At 43.7% G+C, this 27,500-nt stretch overlaps 1 protein-coding gene across 1 annotated transcript in view; it reads left to right on the top strand.

Annotated features, from left to right (window-relative positions):
- Positions 1-27,500, top strand: part of RMDN1 (regulator of microtubule dynamics 1) — a 69,769-nt gene that overhangs the window by 13,286 nt on the left and 28,983 nt on the right. Inside the window, exons 3-7 of the mRNA XM_082257450.1 lie at positions 6,157-6,244; positions 13,609-13,768; positions 18,089-18,178; positions 22,668-22,723; positions 25,435-25,522. Of these exons, the coding sequence (XP_082113576.1) occupies positions 6,157-6,244; positions 13,609-13,768; positions 18,089-18,178; positions 22,668-22,723; positions 25,435-25,522 (482 nt within the window). The remainder of the gene's footprint in view (positions 1-6,156; positions 6,245-13,608; positions 13,769-18,088; positions 18,179-22,667; positions 22,724-25,434; positions 25,523-27,500) is intronic.

The following is a 27,500-nucleotide window of genomic DNA, read 5'->3' as shown; positions in this document are numbered from 1 at the left end:
CTCCCCCAAGGAAGGCTCCGGTGCCTCCTTGGGTCTTGCATTTGGTGTTGTCAGTTTTGCAACGACCTCCTTTTGAGGACGTCAGAGATATTCCTCTGCCTGTTTTATCCCAGAAGGGGACTCTGCTCGCAGAGTGTCCGAGATGGCAGCCTTGTCTTGCCGTTCACCTTACCTGGTGCTACATAGGGTCAAGGTAGTCTTGCGACTAAACTAGTCGTTTTTAGCCCAAGGTGGTCTCTTCCTTCCACCTTAATGCAGATATTGTTCTGCCTTCGCTCTGTGCTAAGCCTGAGCATCCTAAAGAAGTGGCCTTGCATTCTTTAGCTGTGGTACGGGCTATTGGGTTTTACCTATCTGTTACGGAGTCTATCAGAAAATCTGATTCCTTGTTTGTTCTTCCTGAGGGAACTCGGAAGTGCTTAGCTGCGTCCGCAGCGACCATTTCAAAATGGATCAGACATATTGTGGTTCAGGCCTATTCCGTTAAGGGTCAGGTTCCTCCTTTCCCTGTAAAGGCTCATTCCACTCGGGCCATCGGTGCCTCTTGGGCTTTTCGCCGTCGGGCTTCTGTGGCTCAGGTGTCTAAGGCGGCGACTTGGTCGTCTGTGCACACCTTTGCAAAGTTTACAAACTTGATGTTTTGGCATCCTCGGATGCTTCTTTTGGCCACAAAGGTTTTAAGTGCGGCAGTTGTTTGAAGAGTTTTTTGGCTCTACTTTGGTTTTTTGTGGTCCTGTTTTTTTTCCAGTTCCTTTTTAAGGGCAATGTTTTTTGCCTAGGGTGGCCTTCGTTACCTCTTGATGGTTGCATTTTTTCCCCACCCCTCACACATGGTACTGCTTTGGGACATCCCAATTGTAATGAATTAAGAGTGGCTATGACTGTCAGTGGACGTAAGAGAAAATAGAATTTTTGTAAAATCTTACCGTAAAATTATTTTCTCTGAGTCCTCTGACAGTCGTCGCCCTCGCCCCTCTGGTGTGTATTTTTAGAGATATGGGGTTGTGTTTTCCTTGCGGTACTGCTTGCTATGAAACTGATTAGATACAGGAAGTAGCTGAGGGATAATGTCTGTAGGACAGCCCCCTAGAGGTGTGTCTGGTTAAAAAAACCTGTTGTTATTAACTGTTTAATAACTGCCTAGCTTACTCCTAGAGTGCACAGCCATTACCCAATCGTAATGAATTAAGAGCGGCGACGACTGTCAGAGGACTGAGAAAAGACTTTTACGGTAAGATTTTACAAAAATTCTATTTTTATATGGTGATTTTTTTTTTTCTTTTGTGATTTTAGCAAGGTGTTATAACTTTTAGGTATTTATTCTCACAAAGGATATTACTGGGATATTTAAAAGAAATTATCCAGAGGGATAAAAGTATTTTCTCTTTCGTTCATTGACGGACACAGCTCCTGATCTTCTTAGCCATTGAGTTTTACTGCTTCTTACAGGAGTAAGACACTAGGCAAAAAAGACTGACTACGCCTATGGGCAGTCCCAGGAATATACTCCCTCTCTCTGCTATTGGTACTCAGTTTTTTTTTCTGCCTTTTTCTACCTAGTCAGGAGTAAGGACCTAGTTCCTTGCTGGGATCTCTGGTCCTGTAAATTTTTTCTTTTTAGATAGATTTTTTTTTTCCTCCTGTTTTTTTTTCCTGTGAGATCTACAATCGACTGCTGGACTGTGCGTCGGGCTTTAATAATCTAGATCCAGTGGTAATCCCAGTCTGCCCAGCGTGTCTCGGCCTGGGTCACAGCATTCCTCCTGGCCGACAGCCCCCCCCCCATTTTGACGGAGAGGAGATTCTGTCTGGAATGGTGCCTGCCTGATTCCTGGTATGGTAAGTAACTGTCCCCCCCCCCTCTCCCCCTGGAGGGTTTTGGGATGGTCATGGCCCCCTCCTTGGGACGGTCGGACCCCTGGTTTCCCCTCCTTCCTGTTAGGCACCCCCTCATCGGTCTGGTGGTCCCTGTGGGCCATATCGCCCCCCCCCCATATCCCTTCCCTTCCCCTGACACTGGGGCTGTGGGGTGGCTGGGCCCACCACCTGGGGTGGGGGCAGGGTGGTGTGCTGGGGGCGGGGGGGGGGTAGAGGTGCGCTGCTGGCGACCGGGCGATCGGCTGTGGGGCTGTACCTGGTGGGGGCTCCTGCCAGGGGCCCCCCTTCCTGCCTGTCCCATATTCTGAGGCCTAGAGTTCCTTCCTGGGTCCCTGGGAGCCTTGTGGTGCCACGCATGGTGGCCATTTTACTGTAGCCTGTGTACTCAAGGCACAGCGACCATGTTTGTGTAGTCTGGCAGCTATTTTACGGTGGTTTGCCATTTAAAATAGCGGTGCGCATTACAGTGGAGCCCTGTGGGCGACTATTTTGGCGGTTGGAGCTCCTCCTCATCGCGCTGACTCCTGGATCTTTTCACTTTCTGATTGTCGCACGTGGAGTGCAGATTATCCTGGTGGCTGGGTGGTGGGTGGTGAGTCTGGTGGGGTCCTCTCCCTCTCTGCTGAGGACTGATTAGGTACCCTGTTACTGGCAACCGAGTGGTGCTTCCGGAGCGGTGGGGGTGTCCCTTAGCAGTGTTTTTTTTTTTTTAAACCTTTTTTTGTGGGGTCCCCCTATTGACCCATGAGTCTTTGGAGCACATTTCCCCACCTTATCCCCTCTCAGAGGCTGCAGAGTCCCCTGGGTCCCATCCATGCACCGATGGCGGTCCTGGAGCCCTTGTGTCCCGGGTGAAGGTGGTTTTTGGATGACAGACTAGCAAAAAAGCAGACGTGGGTCACTCTACTGGGTCTGCGACCGCGCGCCCTGAGTTTTCAGATAGTGAGCATGATTCCTCCACTTCAGCAACTGCGCACAAAAAGGCGCTGGTGGATGCACTGATTGTATCTGTGCATGAGATCTTAAAAATGGAGGACGCAGCTAAAGCTGCGACGGAGGCGTTGGTTCCCTTTGGCACTTACAGGCCATCCAGAACGGCAAAGGTGTTTCCTTTCCCCACCTTTTTTGTCAAAATTGTCTCTAAAGAGTGGGAACAGCCAAAACGTCCCTTTGTGGTCCCTAAGTGAATTTGCTATGCGGTACCACGATGAGTCCCTTCTTAACCACTTTAAGACCGGAAGGATTTGCCCATTTCCTGATTCGGCACTGTTACTTTAACGGACAATTGCGCGGTTGTGCGACACTTTACCCAAATATAATTGATGTCCTTTTTTCCCCACAAATAGAGCTTTCTTTTGGTGGCATTTGATCACCTGTGCGATTTTTTTATTTTTTTGCACAATAAACAAAAAAAATAGCGACAATTTTGAAAAAAAAAAAAAATATTTTTCACATTCTGCTATATGACATTCTAAAAAAAAAAAAAAATCAAAATTTTAGGCCAATTTGTTTTCTGTTACATATTTTTGGTTAAATCACAATAAACGTATTTTGATTGGTTTACGCAAAAGTTATCGCGTCTACTAACTACAGGAAAGATTTATGTAATTTTTATTGTTTGCTTTTTTTTTTTCTTTTTTTTTACTAGTAATGGCGGCAATCTGCGATAATGGCGGGGACTGCGACATTGCGGCGGACAGATCGGACCCCTAACTGACATGACCATAGAGACATGTGATCTTATATTAAGGAGCTGCCCGTCCTTCCCTCTCAGCAGGGAACGATCGCGGGTGTCAGGTGGCAATCGGAGCCGCCTGCCCGCTGCATCGGCTTCCCCACTGACGAGCGGGGGCGAGCGCCGTACATGTATGGCGATCTGCCTGGGAGCGGCTGCTTGCCGCAGTACATCTGCGGCGGGCGGTTGTAAACTGGTTAAGAAGTAGACTGTTCCACCTGTGATGGACCCTCCAGTCTCCAGATTGAATAAAGCAACCATGGTTCCTGTTGAGGAGTCCCCTGCCTTTAAGGACCCGGCTGACAGGAAGGCAGAGGCTGTTGCCCGCAATATGTACACCCTGGTTTGTTCGGCACTGAGACCAGTATTTACTATTGCACTGGTGTCGCAAACTCTGAGTGGGCTAAGCTTTTATGCTGTGACATGGAGGGGGAGCAGCTCCTCCCTGCCTTTGCTGAGCTGGCAGACCAGTTGGTCAAAGGGCTGCAGTTTTTCTGTGATGCCTTCTAAAAAGGCCTTGACTGATCTTCATTTTCAAGGCGATCGCCTGTTTGGAGCTACACTGGGTGACATCATTAAGGGTCTCACGGGGGGGAAGAGTACCTTTCTTCTGCAGACTAGTAAGGGCAAGGACCCTTGTCATAGACGTGGACCATCCTTCTCGTCTCATAAGAAGTTTTTTGGTCCCTCAGGGGCGACTGACAAGGGATCAAAGTTGTTCAGAGCCTCTAGTGGATCCACGCTAACTTGGTCTGGCAAGTCGAGAGTGGGCTTATCCAGATCCACGGACAAGGCTACTTCAGCATGAAGGTGTGCTCTCACCCGTATCAAGGGTGGGGGGGATGTTTTCACTGGTTTCTGGACCCGTGGACTTCCCTGGTACAAGACAAGTGGGTCCACGAAGTCATGCGGTCCGGCTACTAGATAGTTTCACTCTTACTCCCCGGCAAGGTTCTTTCCTTCCAACTTGCGCCTGTCTCCGGAACGCTTACAGGGTCTGCTTGGGGCAGTACAAGACCTGTTACTTCAAGGGGTTATTGTCCCGGTTCTGACATCGCAAAGCTGTTCATGGTTTTTACTCAAACCTGTTTACAGTTCCCAGGAAGGAAGGCAAGGTGCATCCAATCCTGGCCCTCAAGGCGCTGAACTGCTTTGTGTGGGTGCAGAAATTCAGAATGGAGTCTGTTTGCACGGTGGTGGCATCCCTGCATTAGGAGGATTTTCTCACCTCTATCGACGCCAAGGGTGCTTACCTTCACGTTCCAATATGTGCTGGTCACCAGCGCTTCCTCTGCTTTGCCATGGGAGAGGAGCATTATTAGTTTGTGGCGAGTTACCTTTTGGCCTCGCCTCTGCTCCTCGGGTCTTCACAAAAGTGGTAACCCCGGTGCTAGCATTGTTACGCCAATGAGGGATAGTGGTACTGGGCTACTTAAACAACCTCTTTCTGCGAGTGGGGTCTCCTACGGCTCTGGTGGAAAACCTGGAAATTACCATACAAACTCTGAGGGAATTCCTCTGAATTTTCAGAAGGCTGCTCTGGTTCCGTCCTCAAAGCTGGACTATTTGGGTCTGACTCTAGACTCAGCCTTAACCGGAGTGCTTCTTCCTCTGGACAAACTCCAGATACTGCAGGCTGCAGTTGGTCTCCTGCTGTCCAGCAGATGGTCCTCCCTCTGGACTTGCATGCGGGTCCTGGACCTGATGCTACTGGGATGTGTTGGCATCTGCAGTTGCTTCCTTTGGCCGCAAAGTTTTGCAGGCTGCTGTTTAGAGGACCTGATCCTCTTTGAGAGGGTGTATTGTTCTTTTTGGATGGGCTCCAGTTGTTTTGGTTGAGCTCCTGTTTACCTGGTTGGCTATTGTTTAGCGTTGTTCTTTTGCGCTGTTCCCACCCCTCATGCTTAACACTGCTTTGGGACGTCCCAATGGTTGAGAAGATCAGGAGCTGTGTCGGTCAATAAACAAAAGTGAAAATGGGATTTTTAACTTAACTGTAAAATCAGTTTCTTTGATGTTGATTGACTGCACAGCACCCACCCCTCTGTGGAGTTGTAATTCTTCTGACACTGATTGTAACAAAACTGAGTACCTATAGCTGAGAGGGGGAGTATACCCTCTGGGAGTTGCCCATAGGCGTATCCAGACTTTTTTTTATGCCTAGTGTCCTACTCCTGTATGGGGGCAGTATAACCCAATGGTTAAGAAGATCAGGAGCTGTGTCCGTCAATGAACATCAGAGAAATGGTTTTTACGGTAAATCAAAAATCCAATTTTTCAGCTACTTGGGTAAAGGGGAGGTGATTATCTAGAGTGCAATGTAAACTGGAGTCATTGGTTATGATTCTGGACAACCAACCAGCCAGTGTCTGGGGTGACCTTACAGAAAGCTGGCACCGTGTAAACTCCAGTATTGCAAGATCGTGGCTGTGGCCTATAAAATTATTTAATACTAATAAATATATGCTTATCTTTTTGTATTACAAAGTAAAATGTCTTTTTTGATTGCACTGGCCTAATTGTTTGCTTTTTTTATTTTTAAGTTGAAGACATGAAGGAGCAAGCAGATTATTTATACGACAGCGGAGAAACTGAGAAGCTTTATGAACTTCTGAGCCAGTTCAAAAACAGGTACGTATGATTTATGCAAGGCGCTTTTCATATGGGGCACAGTATAACGGCATACCATGGTGTTCTAAAGAATTTAAATGTAAAATTGGGGTAAAAGAATAACTTGTTTAACCCTTTTGCTGCTAGGTCCGTACGTTGTACGGTGGTGCCAGTGGGGAGTTTCACACACAATCCGGTGGCCGCATTGTGTGTGAAACTGACAGGCAGCCTCCTGCCTGTCAGGTGAAAGCAATCGGGCGGAACACGCCCCCCCCGGTACCGGCGCCCGGTATGACTTGTGTTTTAAAAAAAATAAATAAAGTTGCATCCGAGCACGTAAAATCCCCACCCCCACATATATTTATTTATTTCAGGTACTTAATGCACTTACAAATGTAAACGCATGCATCAGGGGCGCCTACACGTGAAAACGTTGATTACAATACATGTTACATATCGCCACGCACGCCAGAGGGAGAGCAATAATTCTAACACAAGACCTCCTCTGTAACGCTAATACCTATAGGGGGCTCTCGAATCGTCACCTATAGAAAATATAGCATACTGAAGTTTGTCGCCATTTCACGGGGGAACAGAAATGTAACCACTTCAGCTCCGGAAGATTTTACCCCCCTTAATGACCAGGCCATTTTTTGCGATTCTGCACTGTGTTACTTTGACAATTGCGTGGTTGTGGGGTGCTGTACACAAATGCAATTGACATTCTTTTTTTCCCCACAAATAGAGCTTTCTTTTGGTGGTATTTGATCACCTCTGCGGTTTTTAGATTTTTGTGCTATAAACAAAAAAGTGACAATTTTGAAAAAAACACAATCTTTTTTGTGACCTCGTGCACATAATCCCATAGATCTACGTGATTATGCACACCCGAGCTGCCCTGCTGCAGTAAATCTGCATGGGGCAAGTGGTTAAGGTCAGACATGTTGGGTATCTATTTATTTGGTTCAACCTCATCTTTTATATTTTACCAAAAAATAGTTTATTGCGTTTTGTTTGCACTAGAATTCACTTTACTCTGTTTTTTACTGAAATTTTGCATTCCCTAGACCTTTGCGGTAATATCATGCGACATAAAAAAATTGAACTACCACAATTTATTCTCTAGGGTGTCTGCTTTCAGAAAATATATAAAGTTTTGGGGTTTTGTGTAATCTTCAGGCCGAAAATGATTTTTAATCATGTGCAAAAATACAAAAACGGCTCTGGAAGCGAAAAGGTTCAAATCGATTCCAGAATGGGTTTCAAAAATCTGCATGAAAGGGGAGGGGACATGTTGCTCATAGTAACCAACCAAATGTAAGATGCTATATTGGATAATCAGTGCTGTTCTTGTACGAAGTCGATCTCAATCTTTCTGAATTATCATTGTTGTCGCCCTTTTGTAAGGCTGGCTATAGACGGGCTAAATTTTGGTTTATTCTGCTGATTTGGCAAAAATTCAAACATTGGGGGGTCCTGCGAGCACCACCTGGCAGGGATTGATTGAAAAATGAACTGAGACAAGTGGAGAATTATAGGCCTAACAGTGGCTGCATCCTATCAAATGCAAACACTTTTTACCAGCTCCACTGTATTTAGGCTAGTGCTGCTGAATACAATAGCTGGCAGTGAAGATTCCTATATCCACGTTGTATAGCATGGTATGGTTTGTGGAGTCAGTTGATCTTCTCTCGGGCACAGTGTTGGATTGAGATTGGGCCCAAGTAAGTATTTAGGGGAGATCCCCATGTACAGAGGGTTTTTTACCCTAAAGTGATTTGTAACATTTTTTTTTGTAAATAAACATGGTATACAGTATAGTATGCACTCAATACTTGGTTGGGGCTCCTTTTGCATAAATTACTGCGGCGTGACATGGAGGGGATCAGCCTGTGGCGCTGCTGAGGTGTTATGGTAGTCCAGGTTTCTTTGATAGCAGCCTTCAGCCCTTCTGCATTGTTGGGTCTGGCGTCTCTCATCTTCCTCTTGGCAAAACCCCACAAGTTCTCTATGGGGTTAAGGTCAGGCGAGTTTGCTGGCCAATCAAGCACAGTGATACCATGATCATTAAACCAGCTATTGGTACAAGCAGTGATACCATGATCATTACACCAGGTATTGGTACATTTGGCAGTGTGGGCAGGTGCCAAGTCCTGCTGGAAAATGAAATCAGCATCTCCATAAAGCTGGTCATCAGAGAGAAGCATGAAGTGCTGTAGAATTCCCTGGTAGAGGACTGCGCGCTAACTTTAGACTTGATAAAACACAGTGGACCAACACCAGCAGATGACATGACTCCCCAAATCATCACTGACTGTGGAAACTTCACACTGGACCTCCTGCAACTTGGATTCTGTGCCTCTCCACTCTTCCTCCAGACTCTGGGACTTTGATTTCCAAATGAAGTGCAACATTTTTAACATTGATGATTTGGGGGAGCCATGTCATCTGCTGGTGTTGGTCCACTGTGTTTTATCAGGTCCAAGGCTTCTCTCTGCTGATCAGATTTCATATTCCAGGAGGACTTGGCACCTGCCCACACTGTCAAATGAACCAATACCTGGTGTAATGATCATGGTATCCCTGTACTTGTACCAATACCTGGTTTAAAGTGATTGTAAAGTCACGTGTGTTTTTTTTAAAATAACAAACATGTTATACTTCCCTCCTCTTATTTTTGCACAGGGCAGCCTGGATCCTCCTCGGGTCCCTCTTAACTGCTCCTTGTCCCTCCCTCCTGTCCAGTGCTCCCACAGCAAGCAGCTTGCTATGGGGGCACCCAAGTCGAGCTGCTGCTCAGTTTTTCCATTCAGACACGGAGCTGCCATTCCGCCCCACCCCTTCTCTCTCCTGATTGGCTAACTGACTTCGACTGCAGTGGGAGCCAGTGGCACCGCTTCTGTGTCTCAGCCTATCGGAAGGGAGAGTCCCGAACGGTGGAGGGACTCATGGACATCGCTGGATAGAGAGGGGGCTCAGGTAAGTATTAGGGGGGCTTAGGTGTGCTGCTGCACACAGAAGGCTTTTTATCTTAATGCATAGAATGGGTTAAGATAAAAAAAAACTTCTGACTTAGAACTCCTTTAATGATCATGGTATCACTGTGCTTGATTGGCCAGCAAACTCGTCTGATCTAAACCCCATAAAGAATCAGTGGGGTATTGTCAAGAGGAAGATAAAACACCAGGCCCAACAATGCAGATGGGCTGACATATCGGCAATGCACTAGGCTGATCGCCTCCATGCCACATCTCATTGATGCAGCAATTCATTCAAAAGGAGCCCTGACTAAGTATTGAGTGCATACTATACTGTACATGGACACACTTTTCAGTTAGTCAACATTTCTGTATAAAAATCCTTTTTTTATTGGTCTTATGTAGTAATCTAATTTTCTGAGATATTGAATTTTGGGTTTTCACCAGCTGTAAGCTATAATCAAAATTAAGAGAGGAATGCTTGAAATATATCAGTCTGTATCTATAAAACTCTATATAAAATATGGGTTTCACTTTTTGAATTGAATTATTGAAATAACTTTTTGATGATATTCTAATTTTATTAGATGCAGCTGTATACAGTTATGAAGCTGTAGGCACAGTTTTGCATAGGCACTTTCCAATACCAGGAAGTGCACTGCTATTTATCAGGATATAATTCAATATGAAATGGAATTTTCTGACTATTGCTTAGGCACATTTAAAAAATCTATTTATTCCCTATAACAGAGCAAATCTTCCCTTTCTGAGTTCAGGTTCACTTTTAAAGATTAATTTCAGGCATCGGTAAGTTATGAACAGTTACATCAGTGATCTCCACTTGTTTCCGGTCCCACGCCAAGTGGCTGCTCCTGCATCCTGCATACAGGAGGTTGTCTGCTTGACACGGGCACCATTCAGAAAGTGCTATGAATGCAAAGTATTTTCTGATTGGATGAGGCTGAGAGTGGTTATGTCACACTCTTCACCTCATCCGATCAGAGAACGCTTTGCATTAATTCAGAGGAAACCGTGGTGTAACACCCTTAAATCGTGGACTATCAATCAATGGAAGACTGTATTATCCAGTTCTGGACCGGCAGGATTTGCCCCCTTAATGACCAGGCCAGTTTTTGCGATTCGGCACTGCCTTACTTTACTGGACAATTGCGTGGTCGTGCGACGCTGTCCTTAAATAAAATTGATGTCCTTTTTTTCCCCACAAATTTTTGGTGGTATTTAATCACCTCTGCGATTTTTTTTATTTTTTGCGCTATAAACAAAAAAGAGCGACAATTCTGAAAAGAAAAACAATATTTTTCACATTCTGCTATAGAACATTCCCAAAAAAAATATATTATAATATATAATATTTAAAAATAAAAATGTTTTTGTTTTTTCAAATTCTTTATTTAAGAAACATCATACGGACAACAAGGCAACAGCCAACAGTAGAAACACAACAGCCAACTGTATGAAGAGTATAAGGTAGAATCAGTCATGCTGCTTGAGGTACACAATAAAACACCGTGAGAGATCATTAGCTGAAGTCTGAGTTCATATTTTAAAGGCAAAGATTCCGGATCCCGTACAAAGAACGGGAGGCGGATCAACTGGTAGCAAGGGGAGGGGGGAGAAGGGTGAATAGGGGCACAGTGTGGGGGGGAGGAGCAAAAAGGGGAGGTAGAATAAGAGGTAAGAAGGGGGGGGGAAAAAAGGGGAGGTGAAGGATGTGTGAAGGGTGCACCCGGGTATGCGCTCGGCCTAGGATTGACCCGTTTAGTCGCCTATCAAGGCTTTGCCCTCATCGGAGTAGATAAACATATCCCAGAGCGCCCAGGTTTTCGTGTATTGTTCCCATCTATTTTGGGAAGTTCGTACCAGCTCTTCTAGGGTATTGATCGATCTCAAGCCACATAGCAATGGTGGGCGGGTTAGGGCTTTTCCAGCATAGGGAAATACAGGACCAAGTGACATAGAATAGATTTTTTGTATTTCTTAACCGCTTGTCATCGCTAGCCTGTGAGGGTCTAGGGAGCGAGCGCGCGCCACCGGACCCCCCTTCCCGCGCCTGTGCCCGGCGGACCCAATGTCCGCCGGTCACTCGCGATCGTCCGTTAGAGCAGGAGAAAGGCAGGCGGCTAATGTAAACAAGCCGCCTGTCATTCTCCCGTGTAAGAATAGTGATCATACGGTTCTACTATGTAGGACTGTTGATCACTGTTCCTACACCTCAAGCCACAGCCAATCACAGTTAGAATCACGCCCCTAGGGACACACTTAACCCCTCCCTCTCAAAAAAGTTAACCCCTTCACTGCCAGTGTCATTTTACAGTAGCATTGCATATGTATAGCACTGATTACTGTACTAATGTCACTGGTAACCCCAAAAATGTCAGTCAAGGGTCCGATCTGTCCGCCGCAATGTCGCAGTACCGCAAAAAAATCGCAGATCGCCGCCATTACGCGTAAAAAAAAAAAAAAAAACAACAAAAATGACAAAAATCTTTCCCTTAGTAAACGCAATAACTTTTGCGCAAACCAATCAAAATACGCTTTTTGCGATTTTTTTTTTTTTAACTAACATAGGTAGCATAAAACAAATTGGCCTAAAATGTTAAAAAATTTTGATTTTTACATTTTTTTTTGGGGAAAATATTGTTATTTTTGCAAAATTGACGCTTTTTTTTGTTTATAGCGCATGATCGCACAGGTGATCAAATACCACCAAAAGAAAGCTCTGTTTGTGGGAAAAAAAGGACATCAAATTCGTTTAGGTACAGCGTCGCACGACCACGCAATTGTCCGTTAAAGTCACACAGTGCCGAATCGCAAAATAGGCCCTGGTCAGGAAGGGGGTAAAATCTTCCGGGGCTTAAGTGGTTAAGAGACATTGGCATACAATGGAGCAAGAAGAAGGCAGAATCCTCGGAAAATCTAAATTTTTTTAACATTTTAGACCAATTTGTTTTCTGCTACATATTTTTGGTAAAAAAAATAGCAATAAGCGTATTTTTTGATTGGTTTGCACAAAAGCTATCGCGTCTACTAACTACGGGAAAGATTTGTCATTTTTAATGTTTTTTATTTTTTACTAGTAATGGCGGCGATCTGCGATTTTTAGCGGGACTGCGACATTGCGGCTGACAGATCGGACCCGTAACTGATATTTTTTACACTTTTGGGGGGACCAGTGACATTACTACAGTAATAAGTGCTAAAAATATGCACTGAAAAATATGCACTGTTAATGTAATAATTACACTGGCAGGAAAGGGGTTAAAACAGTGGGCTATCAAGGGGTTAAATGTAAGCCTAGGGGATTGTTTCTAACTGTATGGGGGTTGGACTTTTGAAATGATCACATAGACCTGTGATCCTACATAGAAGGATCACAGGCGCTCTGTGATCATTCCAGAGAGAAGAACGGTCAGCTGTGTTTAAAACAGCTGACAGTCCTTCTCTGTCAGCGGGGAATGATCGTGGGTGCCCGGCGGCTCCGGAGTCCCTGCTGCCGAGTGGGGGCGGGAGTGCACTGCCAGCGGTGCGTGCTCGCCCCCTAGCGGCAGGCGCGCAACCAACGTAAAGCTACGTCGGTTTGCGCAGGAAGGACTGCCTGCCGCCGTAAATATGCGGCGGGCGGTCCTTAAGTGGTTATGGTCTAATAAATCAAGCTTCACACTGTTCCCAACCATCAGGTGTGTTTTACATGTGGCGATCTACCTCCCAAGCTTACGACCAGGACTGTCTGGTGGTGGTGCAGTCGTGGTTTAGGCAGCCATATCTTGGTAATTTGCAGGCCCCATCATCAACTTCAAAGGTATAATCACTGCCAGCGACTATGTACAAAGTTTGGCCGACCATGTGCACCCCATGATGCAGACATTTTACCAAGATGAGCATGCAGACGACTTTTGAACAGCATGCAGACAAAGTCTTGCACTTTCTGTGGGCGCTGCAGTGGCTGGACCTTAATATCATTGAACTGCTATGGTCAATTTTGGAGAACAAAATTCAGGCTAGTTTTCCTGCTCTGGCACCTCTGCGAGAACTGGGACAAATTTTTGCATGAAGAGTGGTATCTGCTTCCATTATCCACCATCCAAGACTTTTATATTTGTCAATTCCCAGGAGAGTTCAGGCAGTCTTGGATGCCAAAGGTGGTCCAACACCATATTGGGAAACGATTTTGTACTTTTATCTGGCATTTCCATAATTTTGCCCAACCCCTGTGCATATTTAAATTGGTCCAAGCTGAGCTGTTTGTATGACCTCTAATAACAGACCTCTAACACTGTTCCGTTTGTTAATATTGTTTTGATGATGTGAAAATATTTTTTTCAGCTGGTGCATGCAATTCAACTATTGTGATTTTCCGTTTTGAAATACTCGCCTCTGTTTTTTCAGTGAAGATCCTGAACTTCTATGGAGACTTGCCCGGGCTTCTCGAGATCTAGCTCAGCTCAGCAAAACTGCCCCTGATGTAAAAAAACGTCTGGTGTATGAGTCCCGAGACTTGGCTAAGAAGGCATTGGAGCTGAACGAGTCCTGCTCACCAGCTCACAAAGTTGGTCTAAACTATATAATGTTAAATGTATATATAAGTAATTTTGTTATCCATTTATTCCTTTGTAAATTGTCACCTGTCAGATTTACATTTTAAACTTAAAGTAAAATACTGTAAAAGACAGTTGACCTTTGCCTGCAATCCTGCCAAACGTATCTGCTAAGTTGCTCCTTTCATTATTATTTTCAGATTAATCATGTAAGTAGTTTTGGAAAAAACAGGTCTGTCTTTACTTACCTTAGCTCCATTACAGACTTTTCTTGGAAGACTGCAAGGTTTTCCTTGACCAGCTGGGGGATAGAACCATGCCAGCGGGCTTTGGAACTTCTCCCAGTTGGGCATGCTTGAAAAAATTCCCAGTAGAGGTTCATACAGAACCTGTATAAGATGCTCAAAGCATTACATCTGGCACCTCTTGGTTCTAACATGGTTACAGAGTTGCATAGTATGTGAGGTTGAATAAAGACAATAGGCCATCCAGTTCAGCCTGTGTAGGTGTGTGTGGACCTATTCATTTCTCATACCCCTGAATGTTTCGATCCTTAAGATGTACGTCCAAGAGTCTTTTAAAAGTAGCCATACTCCCCACAGTTACTACCATTTGTGGCAGGGAATTCCACAGTCTTGTAGCCCTTACAGTAAAGAACCCCCTGCTTAGTCTGAGGTTAAAGCGGAGTTCCGGGCACAGATGTCATTTATTAATGAACATACCCCCGGGACAGTCAGGGCTAGCACATTTCACAATGGCTAGCCTCTGATCTGTCCCGGTTCGCACTTACCTTTTAGAAGAAATACTTACTTATAAAATTTCTTCCACAGCGTTTCCATCTTTCTTGTGGGCAGCTGAAGCCGGCGCGGTCCTCTTCTGCGTCTTCTTCCGCGTCTTCTTCTCCCAGAATGCGCCGCACCGGCCCCTTTCGTCACTTCCGGTGCGACGCCGCATTCCTAAACAGCTTCTGGGCATGCCCAGAAGCTGTTTAGCAGGGGAATGCGGCGTCGCCCGGAAGTGACGAGCGGGGCCGGTGACGTCGCATTGATTCCTGGGAGCGATGGCGTTTAGCTCCCAGGAATCATCGCAGTGCAGGAAGTGACGGGGTGAGCCGCGGCTCCAAGGGAGGAAGTACCCTGAGGTGAGTATTTACGATCGTCAATTACAAGGTGAGTTTTTAAAAAAAAAAAATCTAACTATCCAATTCCTTTTCAGGTTAGGCTGAACTAGCGGATGGGCACAAAAAAAAAATATTGTTTTTGTGCCCGGAACTCCGCTTTAAATCTCTTCTCCTCTAAACGCATTGTATGACCCCGTGTCCTCATGCATTCCTTGCGACTGAATAGTTTTTTTTTCTACGCTATCGCTATCATGTCCCCTCCCAGGCGTCTCTTCTCCAGGGAGAATAAATCTAGTGTTTCTAAACGCTCTTCGTAATTAAGGTCTTCTAATCCCCTAATAAGTTTTGTTGCCCTTCTCTGTACTCTGTACTGGCGTCCAGAACTGGACAGAATACTCCAGATGGGGTCGGACCGGAGTTTTATAAAGTGGTAGGATTATAGTTTTATCTCTGGAATACATCCCCTTCCATATGCATGCCAAAATTCTGCCGGCTTTGGCAGCTGCAGCTTGACATCGCATGCTATTGCCTAATCTATCTTCCGCTAAGACCCCCAGATCTTTCTCCATTTTTGATACCCCCAGAGGTTCCCCCCTAGCTTGTATATTGCTATTATGTTATTGGTCCCTAAGTGCGATACCTTGCACTTATCCACATTAAACCTCATTTGCCATGTAGTTTCCCACTCTGTTATTTTGTTCAGGTCATTCTGTAAGATTTCTGCCTCACGATGTGCAGTTATTGCCCTGCTCAATTTTGTGTCATCTGCAAAAACTGAGATTGAGCTACTGATCCAGTCCTCAATGCTTTTTATGAATAAATTGAACAAAATTGGTCCCAGAACTGAGCCTTGGGGGACTCCACTTACCACCCCAGACCAGTCCGAGTATGCGTTATTACCACCCTTTGGACACGCCCCTTTAACCAGTTCCGTATCCAAGAGCAAACCTTGTGGTCGATGCCTGTCGCTCCCCTAATTTATAAATCTAATCAGATGTTTTTGCACTGCAACCCCTCACCATTTTCCTATGGCCATGCCCTATCCATTGCTCATGGAAGTGACACCAGGGACTTAGACTTTTAATTTATTGGCTAGTTTCTAGCTACTATATATATATATATATATATATAATTGATTTTCAAGGTTCTTTATCTACACCTTCCAGCTTCTGAAAAATACTGTTGCATGAAGATTGCTGCATAATACTTGAGGGAATGCATTTATGCAGTCCCTTTCTTTTTTAATAGTGATATACAATATGTTAGACAAATCATTCGATTTGTCTTGCTGCTTATGTCCTGCGTTTAGGGGATTAGTCATTAAGTTGTTTTTCACTTTCAACTATGTTTTAAAAAAAATTAAACAAGGTTTTTCTTTACGGAAATTTTTTTTTTTTTTAATTTGGATCTTACATTGGAAGGTTGATAGTCGTATCTGCCACCATCCCAAAAAAAAAAATCTTTCCTCTCTCACTGGCACAATGGGCCTTTACCCATTTTTTCACCTTGAAAGTTTGTATAAATTTTAATATCATTTATACTAATAAATTTTATCTATTACATTACTACCGCTTACCCCCTTTACTCCTGCCCTTAAAATCCCACTTTGACTTGAGGCACCACAAATACCACAAAAGGTTTTTCTTTACATTCACTTTGTTTTTCTTTTTGTTTTTTTCTTTCTTTCTTCTTTTTTTTGGTTCACACCCATGCTATCCGAATCTAGTGCAATCTAGGGAAAAAAGGTTCCCGCACCTTTTCTGTGAGAATCCAATGCGAGTTCAGCCATACAACTGCACAGACATCGCATGTAATTTGCACAGCAATGCGGTGCGAATCACATGCGATGTCTGACATCGCATATGTGTGAACCCAGGCTCAGTCTGATGTGGCACAAGAGTTGGAGGGAAGGCAATGTGTAGTGATTGTATAAATGTCACATATTGTAGTGTTAAGTACAAACTTTTTAAAGCTGTCAGCAGAGTTGTAACTTGAACCTTTAACCACTTTACCACCGGAGGATTTTGCGGTCTTATGTCCAGGCCACTTTTTGCGATTCGGCGCTGTGTGACTTTAACTGACAATTGCGCGGTCGTGCGACGCCGTACCCAAACAAAATTTACGCCCTTTTTTTTCCCACAAACAGAGCTTTCTTTTGGTGGTATTTGATCACCTGTGCGATTTCTTGATCATGCGCTATAAACAAAAAAAAACGCGTTTATTTTGAAAAAATAACAATATTTTTAACTTTTTTTTTTATATGAAATTCCCCCCCAAAAAATGTAAAAAATCTATTTTTTTTTTAATTTTTGGCCAATTTGTTTTCTGCTACCTATGTTTGGTAAAAAAAATCACGATAAGCGTATTTTGATTGGTTTGAGCAAAAGTTATTGCGTTTACTAAGGGAAAGATTTCTGTCATTTTTGGTGTGTTTTTTTTTTAACGCGTAATGGCGGCGATCTGCGATTTTTTTTTTTTTTTTTTTTTTTCGGGACTGCGGCATTGCGGCGGACAGAATGGACCCTTGACTGACATTTTTGACACTTTTGGGGGTACCAGTGACATTACTGCAGTAATCAGTGCTATATATATATGCACTCTTACTGTAAAAATGACACTGGCAGGGAAGGGGTTAATTTTATTGGAGAGGGAGGGGTTAATGTATGCCTGGTGCTTACTGACGTGTGGGGGGGAGGTGACTGTGTGACACAAGGACAGATCGGATGTTCAGCTATGCTGAACACTCCGATCTGTCCCTGCCTGTCACTTAGGAGATCCGCCCGCTCTGTTTACACAAGCGGGCGGATCTCCTCACTCGATTCCCCGACGATCGGGGAAGAGCAGCGGCGATCGCCGCCGCTCCTCCCCTGGCCCGACTCCCGCTGTGACTGAATACAGCGGGAGCACGCCGCCGCCTACAGGGGGAGGAGTCCAGTGACGTAGGTCTACGTCGCTGGACGATAACGAGCCACATTGCTGCAGTAGCAGCAATGTGAGCGGTGGGAAAGTGGTTAAGCCCCCAGTTCAAGAAGCCTTGCTCTTATTTATGGCTGAATGTCTGTTCTAACATATTGTATTCATGTAGAATATAGCTAGTCAGTCGGATGTGTTTTAAGAAATGATATGATGACTGGCAGTTTTATAAAATTTTTTCCTCCCACCTCTTTCCTAACTATTAATTTTGTTAAATATATTTATCTTTCTGTTGCAGTGGTATGGCATATGCCTCAGTGATGTGGGGGATTACGAAGGCATAAAAGCGAAAATCGGAAATTCATACATTATAAGGGACCACTTTCAGGTACAGTAAACCCATGGCCAATACAGGCGGTTCCAAGGTTACAAACATCCTACTTACAAACGACTCTCACTTCCTGTTGTCTCCCTGCGTTTGTAAGTAGGAGGAAATATGCCCCTAGGAAGGGAAATTTGCAAAAGAGTTATCATGGGAAAAAAGTGTCTCCACTGGAGCTGTATCACCAATTCTTGTTTCCACAGCAACCCAAAATTTTCAAAATTCAATTGTCACAGGAACAGAAAGTGAGGTGAAATCTTCTAAACAGGGGCACAGACAGCGAAACAAATGTTACAGGGATCCAAAAAACCTAAAAATTATTATTTTGGCTGGAGCTACACTTGTACATACAAAATTTACCTGTTCCGACTTACAAATTCAACTTAAGAACAAACCTACAGTCCCTATCTTCCATGTAATCCGAGGACTGCCTGTAAATAGAGCTCTTTAAAAGCACTGCAGTGATTGTTCCATTCGGGACAGCTTAGGTCAATTATTTCAAATTGACAGTTTGGCGGTTATAGGGATCCACTCCTTCAGGTTGCTATCAATGAAGTGAAATAGCGGATGTAGTCAGTTGAAAACGTTAGAATTGTGGATCTTATATTGGAGGGTAATAGTAGTTTCTGCCACCATCCCAAAAATCGTGTGTAGTTTGTGATGCCTCAAGTCAAGTTTGGGGATTTTAAGGGCAGGAGTAAAGGATGTAGATGGTAGTAAGTAACGTAAATGGTTTATTAAAAACAGTATAATATATACAAAAATTTGAGAGTGAATGGGTAAAGGCCCATTAAGTGCTGGTGAGAGAGAGGTAAACAGTGTGTATTACACGTGAGAAATAAGTGACTTTCAGTATATTATGGGGACAATCCTGCTCTGCTGTTCCTTGTATCAAATGACAGGGATTAGTTCAGAAGAGGTGTCCAATCCGTAATCCGACGCGTTTCGGCCAGTTGTGGCCTTTGTCAAGGGTGTATCACCGATTCTATAAATAATAAGGTATAGTATAATCAGTAACATAATATATATACAGAGAAAATTCTGCTAGAATTTTTATTTGTATACTGTTTACATACATGTTTAATATCCACTTCCTTGTAATTGTGCCTTCCCAGTGTTTCTCCAGATGCTACAGGAACTATATGCTGTGTGGAGTAAATAAATGAATTGGTGGATGTTCAATAAAAATGGAGGTGTCAAAGTATGAGTAAATAATAGTATTTACTTTCTGGATTTGGAGATTTGATCCAGGGATCCGATGGGGTTCATGTTAATGTCAGCGTTTCCACAGAGGTTAGAACCATCTGTAAATTAGTTGTACATAATGGTATTTTAGAAAGTCATTATCCATATCAATTTTGTTCAATATAGTGATAAATTTGTACAGAAATGAGTGACTTTCTGAAGAAAACGGCTAAGTTCACCGTTGGTTCTTTGGTAGGAGATAGTGAAGGGATCTCCTCCAAAGGAACTTACAGTTTGTAGTTGTAGTGTGGTTTTGCAGCAATCCGGCAGCATAGGAACTCCAGGCACCTCTCCTCCCTTGGTGATTATGGATGGGCCGCGGAAGGGGATTCTTGCTTCCTCTGCGATCTTTTCCAGATGGATCAGACAGACCCAGGCTTATTCGCTTATGGGCCATGTTCCCCCCCTTTCCCTGTGAAGGCACATTCTACTCGGATACTTAGTGCTACTTGGGCCCTCTGTCATCAGGCGTCAGTGGCGCAGGTTTGCATGACGGCCATTTGGTCGTCGGTGCGTACTTTTTCAAAGTTCTACAATATGGAAGTTTTGGCCTCTGCCGTTGCCTCTCTTGGCTGCACAGTTTTTGCAGGCTGCAATTTAGAGGGTCTGTTTTTCCCTCTTGAGGGTATATTTCAGGTTAGGCTCCTGTTCTAGTTGAGCTACTATTACCTGGATTGGCTTGTGTTTAGCCTTGGGTTTGTTATTCCCACCCCTCATGTTCGGCACTAATTTGAGATGTCCCTATGGTGAAGAATATAGAGCTTTGTCCGTCAATGAACAGAAGAGAAAAAAGGATTTTTGTACTCGCCGTCAAATTCTTTTCTCTGAGTTCATTGACAGACACAGCACACACCCCTCTAAGAAGTTTATATGCTTCTGTTGCTTGTTACAAAACTTAGTATCTCTAAGCAGAAAGCGGGGTTATGCCAGCTGAGGACGGCCCACAGGGCGTAGCCAAGCTTTTGTGTTGTCTGCCTAGTCCTACTCCTGTGGAGGGCAGCATAACCCTATGGTGAAGAATATGGAGCTGTGTCTGTCAATGAACTCAGAGAAAAGGATTTTACAAAAATCCTATTTTTTACACTTTTAATTTTCAGTGAATTGTCAGTGGAATTTTTTCTTTCAAAGAACTCTCTATCTCACACCTATAGATCAAAGTAAAGATAGAGAAAAAATATATTTGCTTAATTTAATCTGTAAACAAATATATAGAAACAATTGTGCTCTGCCACTCAGTAAGCCCCCGTTCACACTGGGGCGACCTGTCAGGCGACCTGGTTGCCTGACAGGTCGCCTTCCATAGAGAAGCTGCGGACCCGTTCTAATAGGAGCGACACAAGTCGCTCCGACTTAGAAAAAGTGTCCGGAGCTTCTTTGGGGCGACCCGGAGCGACCTGCATAGACTTCAATGTTATGAAGTCTGTGCCGGCCGCTCCGAGGTCGCAGGGCGAGCAGCGCGCCGCGACCTATGAGGTCGCCCGGCAAAGTAGCGTCGCCCCAGTGTGAACGGGGCCTTAAGGACATAAACCTAAAAAAAAAAGAAAAACAGCTGCTGCTATCAAGGGGTCAGAACAACATGACTGGGACGACCACTAAGGTAATAGTTCCTTGGGTGTGATAATGCTTCACTTCTCTGGAAACTCCAACATTAGGCACTTAACGCTCCAAAACTGCCCATGAAAAGGAAAAACAAGGCTCCCAATAGTGCAGTACCCAGATAAAAAGAAACCACAAACATTCCCAACTTCAAAAAAAGCACTCGCATTTATTAAAAAATTACAAGCAGTTAAAATCCTACATTGCTCTCACGTGTTCCATCCATGAGGTCCCACCGCAAGGCTCCACCTCTACGTGTTATGCCACTAACGCACGTGGCTACATCTGGGGGAAAGAAAACATTTGCACCTGGTGGTTGGAGCACAAAATTGAGCAGTGGAAGCACATTACCTGTTCTTTTGGGAATCACTATTTATATATCACAGACTTTTCTATTACACAAGTCTAAGAAGAATTACAATTTATATTTTGTGTGAAGATTCTCTGTTTTATTTCACTTCATGTACTCTTTTCACTTGTTGTGGTTCAGCTGATATGTTTCAAGATGGACAATTTAATTCACAAGATCACTGTTACTGGTATGGTTAATTAGCACATTTATTATAGAGCAGCGCTATCACATTTTTTCACTTAATTTATTCTGTGTTTACATTTATTAAGGTTTTGCATAATTACAAGTTATATTTGTACTCATTCTGCATGATCACACAGGAACATTGAGTGATTTTTTATTTTTTTTTATAATAAATGTATCCTTCAAGCATGTAGTTGAAGACAGTTGAGCTTATAAAGGCCTCACATGGGTGTATAGAACAGTTTGGTTCAAATAAAAAAAGCTTTCCAAAACCAATGTTTGTTCTTTAAATATTTTACTGTCTAATACACTTTAAAAATTCTCAGCCTGTTTGCATTGCTCCATGTTCATTTTGAGCCTGTCTGTAACATTTAGCAAAAGCTTCAAATCCCCAATTTGAGTCAGTAAAAAAAGTGCTGCAAGTGCTTTCTAAATTCTTCTAAGGGCCCTTTCACACGGGCGCTCCGTATGTCCGCAAATCATCCTATTTTTTTGCGGATGATTTGCGGACATAATGTAAGTCAATGGCATTGCGGATGTCAGCGGAATACCATCCTCTGACATCCGATTTTCTTCCTTTCAGTTCTGTTCCGTTTTTTGGAACGGAACAGAACCCTATTTTTGTTCCGTTCAAAAAACGGAAAGGAAGGAAAATCGGATGTCAGCGGTGTCATCCGCTGACATCCGCAATGCCCATAGACTTACATTATGTCCGCATATCATCCGCAAACGGAAAAAAAAAAAAAGTCCCGCAGCGGACAAGAACAGCGGAGCGGCCGTCTGAAAGAGCCCTAAGGCATAAGACTTGTGTTTGCAACAGTATTTTTCTTGCTTACTATGTGCATATGCATGATGATAATTTGTACATTTTTGGATTACTGTGTGCAGGCACATCCACACGGAGTAGTATTGAGCTTCAAATGATAACCTATTGTGATCGTCACTGGATTAAATCCCTACATCTGCTGGTCATTACTTTGAAAATAAAATGTCTGAAGTTTACATTTTAATTTAATATAGTCCATTGTTTTTTTGCACACCATTTTTTTGTTTAGCATATTCAAAAGGGTAAATTCAGGTTGATGAATTGCATTGTAACCATGTTAATGTTCTTTGCAGAGGGCCATTGAGCTTAACCCAAAAGATGCCACAACCATTCATCTCATGGGACTTTGGTATGTGATTTTCTGTGAACATTCTCAATTGAGTTATTTACATTTTTGCCAATCTGCAGGCCTTTGTGTGGTACAGAAAAAAAAAGAAAAAACAAAAGCGTGTTGTGCCAAATCTATAATAACAATTAAATACAAAGTGGTAAGAAGTGCTTCCAGGTGAAAAAATAAAGAGTCCACAAAAAATCAGTGAAAAAAATCTTCAGTGCTTGACACCAACCCCTCACCAGTAAATGTGGCCTCTCACCTCACATTTAGACCCCCGCATCACCAAGGGTCTAAAACAGCTTGTTCCCTCTAATGGGGTATGCACGAGATGGTAACATCAATGGATGTATGGAAGATTGCTCAGATCCAAAATCTGTCCAATACATGCATAGAGAGATAAAGGAACAAATCTAGTGCTCTCCATATGGTAAATATATCCAGGTATTAAAGTTGCACTTACATGAGTGAATGATAAAATCAGCATAAAAGATTCGGTATCAAACAATCCAGGACACTAGTCTTGAGAGGATATGACGTCAGGCATGCAGGCTCCGCCCCCTATACTCCGTTACGTCAGCCCGTAAGCATTTACTTCCTTGGTAGGCTTTGTGTGGTACAGCATAGGAATGGATTTAAACCTGCACTTTACAATGATTTTGAAATAAATACTATCTGATTAATGCTGGTTTTAGATTCGTTAGGTTTAGTATAACATACCATATTTTACAAAAACTCAGGAAGTTAGAGTAAGAACTTGTTCCACCTCCCAGGCTATCGCATAGTAGCAGCAGATTTTGTTCCCGAAGACCGATAGAAAGCAGTACCCACAGATATGCAGCGTGGACATGGGTTGGGTTCTTTCTTCAATCACAATGACATGCCCGCTGCCATATTGCTATGTTGTCAGCAATGTGGAAGCAGACACTACTGTTTTTGGTGGGTGTCGGGGTTTTATTTTTTATTTTATTTTCATGCGGGTCGGCAGCCGGTTGTTCATTGTAATTGATGCTGTATTTACAGTGAGGGATATAGATATAAATAAAAAAAATAAAATATATATATATATATATATATATATATATATATATATATATATATATTTTTTTTTTTTTAATTTAAAGGACTTGTCAAAAATGGTCTTGTTTTTTTATTTACTTTTTGACATTTTTTTTTGGTGATTGAGTATGGGGGCTTTCAGATTCTGATAGGCCACCCTCTCCATCTCATAACCACCAGGCCAGGGGACAAGGTGCTTTTCCAGGGGTCCCCCTCCCTGGCAAAGGGTCCCTACCCCACACGTTGAGGGCATGTGGCTTGGTATGGTTCAGGAGGGGGGGGGGCTGCTCTCTTCTCCCTCCCCCCTAATCCTTTCTGGTTGACGGGGTTGCATGCTTAGGTAAGGGTCTGAGATTAATTTTACCCCATGCCTTTTTTTTTTTTTGTGGTTCCTCTTAGTCACGTATCTGTACCTGATTTTGCATGTCTGGGGTGCGCCACCGAGCACCTGCTCCCCCCTGTGATTGGACACAGCGGGAGCCAATCAGCGGTGGCGGCGGACTCGATGTCTGACGACAGCTGGCGATCGTTCGGGAGACGGGCAGAATGGCGATCTGTCTATGTAAACGAGGCAGATCGCCGTTCTGAGACAAGGGAAGGCTGTTATCCTGTGTTCCTACAAAATACACGGATCTCTGCCTTCCCACAGTAAAAGCTCCTCCCCACAGAGTTAGCAAGCACTCCTTAGGAACACATTCAACCCTTTGATTGCCCCTGATGTTAACCCCTTTCCTGCCAGTGTCATTAGTACAGTGACAGTGCACATTTTTAGCATTGATAACTAATAATGTCACTGGTCCCCAGAAAGTGTCAGTTATTGTCCGATTTGTCCGTAATGTTGCAGTTCCGCTATAAGTCACTGATCGCCACCAATACTATTAAAAAAAATAAAAATTCCTTAAATCTATGCCCTAGTTTGTAGACACTATAACTTTTGCACAGAATATATATGTATATATAAATATGTAGCAGAATACATATTGGCCTAAATTGATTAAGAAATTTAGATTTTTTTAAATTTTTTATTGGATATGTTTTTATAGCAGAAAGTAAAAAAAAATTGTTTATTTTTTTCAAATTTGTCGGTGTTTTTTTTGTTTGTAGAGCAAAAAATAAAAACCGCAGAGGTGATCAAATACCACCAAAAGGACATAACGTTTTCTTGGGTACAGTGTTGCACGACCATGCAATTGTCAGTTAATGTAACGCAGTGCCGTATTGCAAAAAATGGCCTGGTTATGAAGGGGGGCAAACCTTCCAGAACTGAAGTGGTTAATGTCTGCTTTTGTTTACATTTTGTTGTCAGAGGGGAATCGCCCGCTGACAGCAGGGATGACTCATAGTTGTTGGGACACTGGTGGGTGCCAGCTCCTTAACCAATTACTCATCCCTGCTGGCTGATAGCAGGGATGAGTTGTGGTAGTAAAACACACATTAGAAATTTATCAAAAATGCACTGCAGTTGCATTGAAAGTCGGATGAAAATTGCACTGCCCCAGTGTGAACCTAGCTTTAAGCCATAGAAGTAAACTGTTCCCAGCCCCCCCCCCCCCATATTTTTTATACACTGATTTAGTCTTTTAGTCTTTAAGTTACTGGACCAAGAAATGTATTGCTGAACACTTGCTTAGTTCTTGTACATGTGTAATATGACTTTGTACCTTTTTCAGGTGTTACGGTTTTGCTGAACTGCCCTGGTATCAGGCTAAAATTGCTGCAGCACTGTTTGCATCTCCACCATCTTCAACATTCAAAGAGGTAACTTTGCTTAGAACATTAACAAGTCTGTAACACTGCTAATAAGTATTTTTACAAGCTGCCTAAAGTGATTGTAAAGCGTTTTTTCTCTATCGTTCATTGACAGACGCAGTCTCTGATGCATATCAGTAGGGTTATACTGCCCCCTACAGGAGTAGGACACTAGGCAGAAAAAAAGTTCTGGCTACGCCTATGGGCAGTCCCAGGGGGTATACCCTCTCTCTCCCTGCATAGGATGTCAGTTTCAATCTGCCTAGTTAGGAGTAAGGACCAAGTTCCATGCTGGGAAAGAGACAAAAAGAAAAGCTCTCTAAGTGCAGACAATTTTATTGTAAAATAAGAACAATAGCTTTTGCAACTCACAAGATGCCACGGTATTCAGGCTTTTTTGCATCAAATATTATATGAAGCTCCTCTAGGTGGTGCCATCTATCCACACTACAGGCAGTATATTTTGAAACACCGTCCGTCGCATGGGAGGAAGAGAGCCGGCTATCTCTTAGCGGCGTCCGGAGAGGCAACTGCGGTGTGGAGATGAAGGAGAGAAGAATGCGGCCACGTCACCAGGGAGCTGGAATGCTTGGTATGATCGGCATGCACGACGTGCGTTTCTGAGCATGCGCAGGTTCCCAATCGGACATGTGCGCTCTTTCATCAGGTGCTGGAGAGCCGTAGTATTCAGGGAGTTTAAATAGGAAAAACAGACGGTCATTGATATGCAGACTAACGAGGAAGAAAGCACACAGCTGGCAGGTAACACAGTCCTTGGATAATAGTAATCAAGCAAGAGTACCTGTATAACTGGCAATAACAGGAGATTAAAGGACATCTAATATATAATATAACAATATATCAAATTATATGCATTGGGGGATATAGAATTATATGCATTGAGTGAGATAAAATATATTTGGGTAAAAAACACACTTCAGAAAAATAATCGCTACAGAAGAATAAATAAATACACAATTGTACCTCTACTAGAATATATGGAAGCAGGCGAAGTAAGGGGCATGGTCAATATATATGTGTGCGAAAAAATGGGATTAAATAAAATAAAAATAAAAATGCAAAAGAAAAAATGAAAATAGCTGTCTGGGGCGTGGCTAAGCCATGGCGGAGTAGAGACACGCATCTACTGAGCTCCCGGCTCTCTCTCCGACCCTAACCTAACCGGCATGTTTGGAACATTACAGCGGACATGACTCTGACTAAGAAGCGTAAAACTAAAGGCTCAGTGCAGAGAACGAGATCAAGCAGAACAGAAGGGGAGATCTCACAGTTTTTCCCTGCGGCAGTCCCTGGTTCATCTGGATCTAAGATGTCGTCGCAGCGTGGTCGGCAGACTACAGTGGCGGACCCGGCTTGTATTGCGAGTTCTCTTGCAGGATCCCTGGCCATGTCGGAGATACTTGAAACACACCCGGACCACCCGGCCGACCCCAGGATGGGGGAAGGGGTCCTGTCACTGAGGGCGGATGCTGAATTACGTGCCCTTTTGCAAGCTTTGCCTACTAAGGCAGATATTGAGGCATTGGTGACCCGGATGGAGGAAAAACAACAGGCCGCCATAGCAGAGGTGAGAGAGGAGATGCAGGCAGTAACACAGAGGGTGACGGCGGGTGAGTCGACTCTTACCTCTTTGGAAAGGCGAGTGGGGGATCTGGAAACCCATACCAAGACACATTTGGAAGCAGAGATGTCCTTGCAGCTCCGCATGGAGGAGCTAGAGGACAGAAGCCGACGTAATAATGTGCGTTTGAGAGGTCTACCGGAGGCTATAGTGTCGGAAAACCTAGCAGAAGTCGCAAAAGACATATTTAAGATAATTCTGGGCGATCGGTATCCGACCAGACTCCAGTTCGACAGGGTCCATCGAGCCCCAGGTCCCCGACCTACCGACTCTGACGGATCAAGGGATGTGGTCTGCCGGATCCATCACTTTACAGTATATAGTAGATGGGGAAGAAACCTTTTT

Source organism: Pelophylax lessonae (genome assembly GCF_965119305.1).
Source record: "Pelophylax lessonae genome assembly, chromosome: 5".
Lineage (NCBI taxonomy): Eukaryota > Metazoa > Chordata > Amphibia > Anura > Ranidae > Pelophylax > Pelophylax lessonae.
The sequence above is the reverse complement of the archived record's forward strand: the minus strand, read 5'-3'. Positions and strand labels throughout refer to the sequence as shown.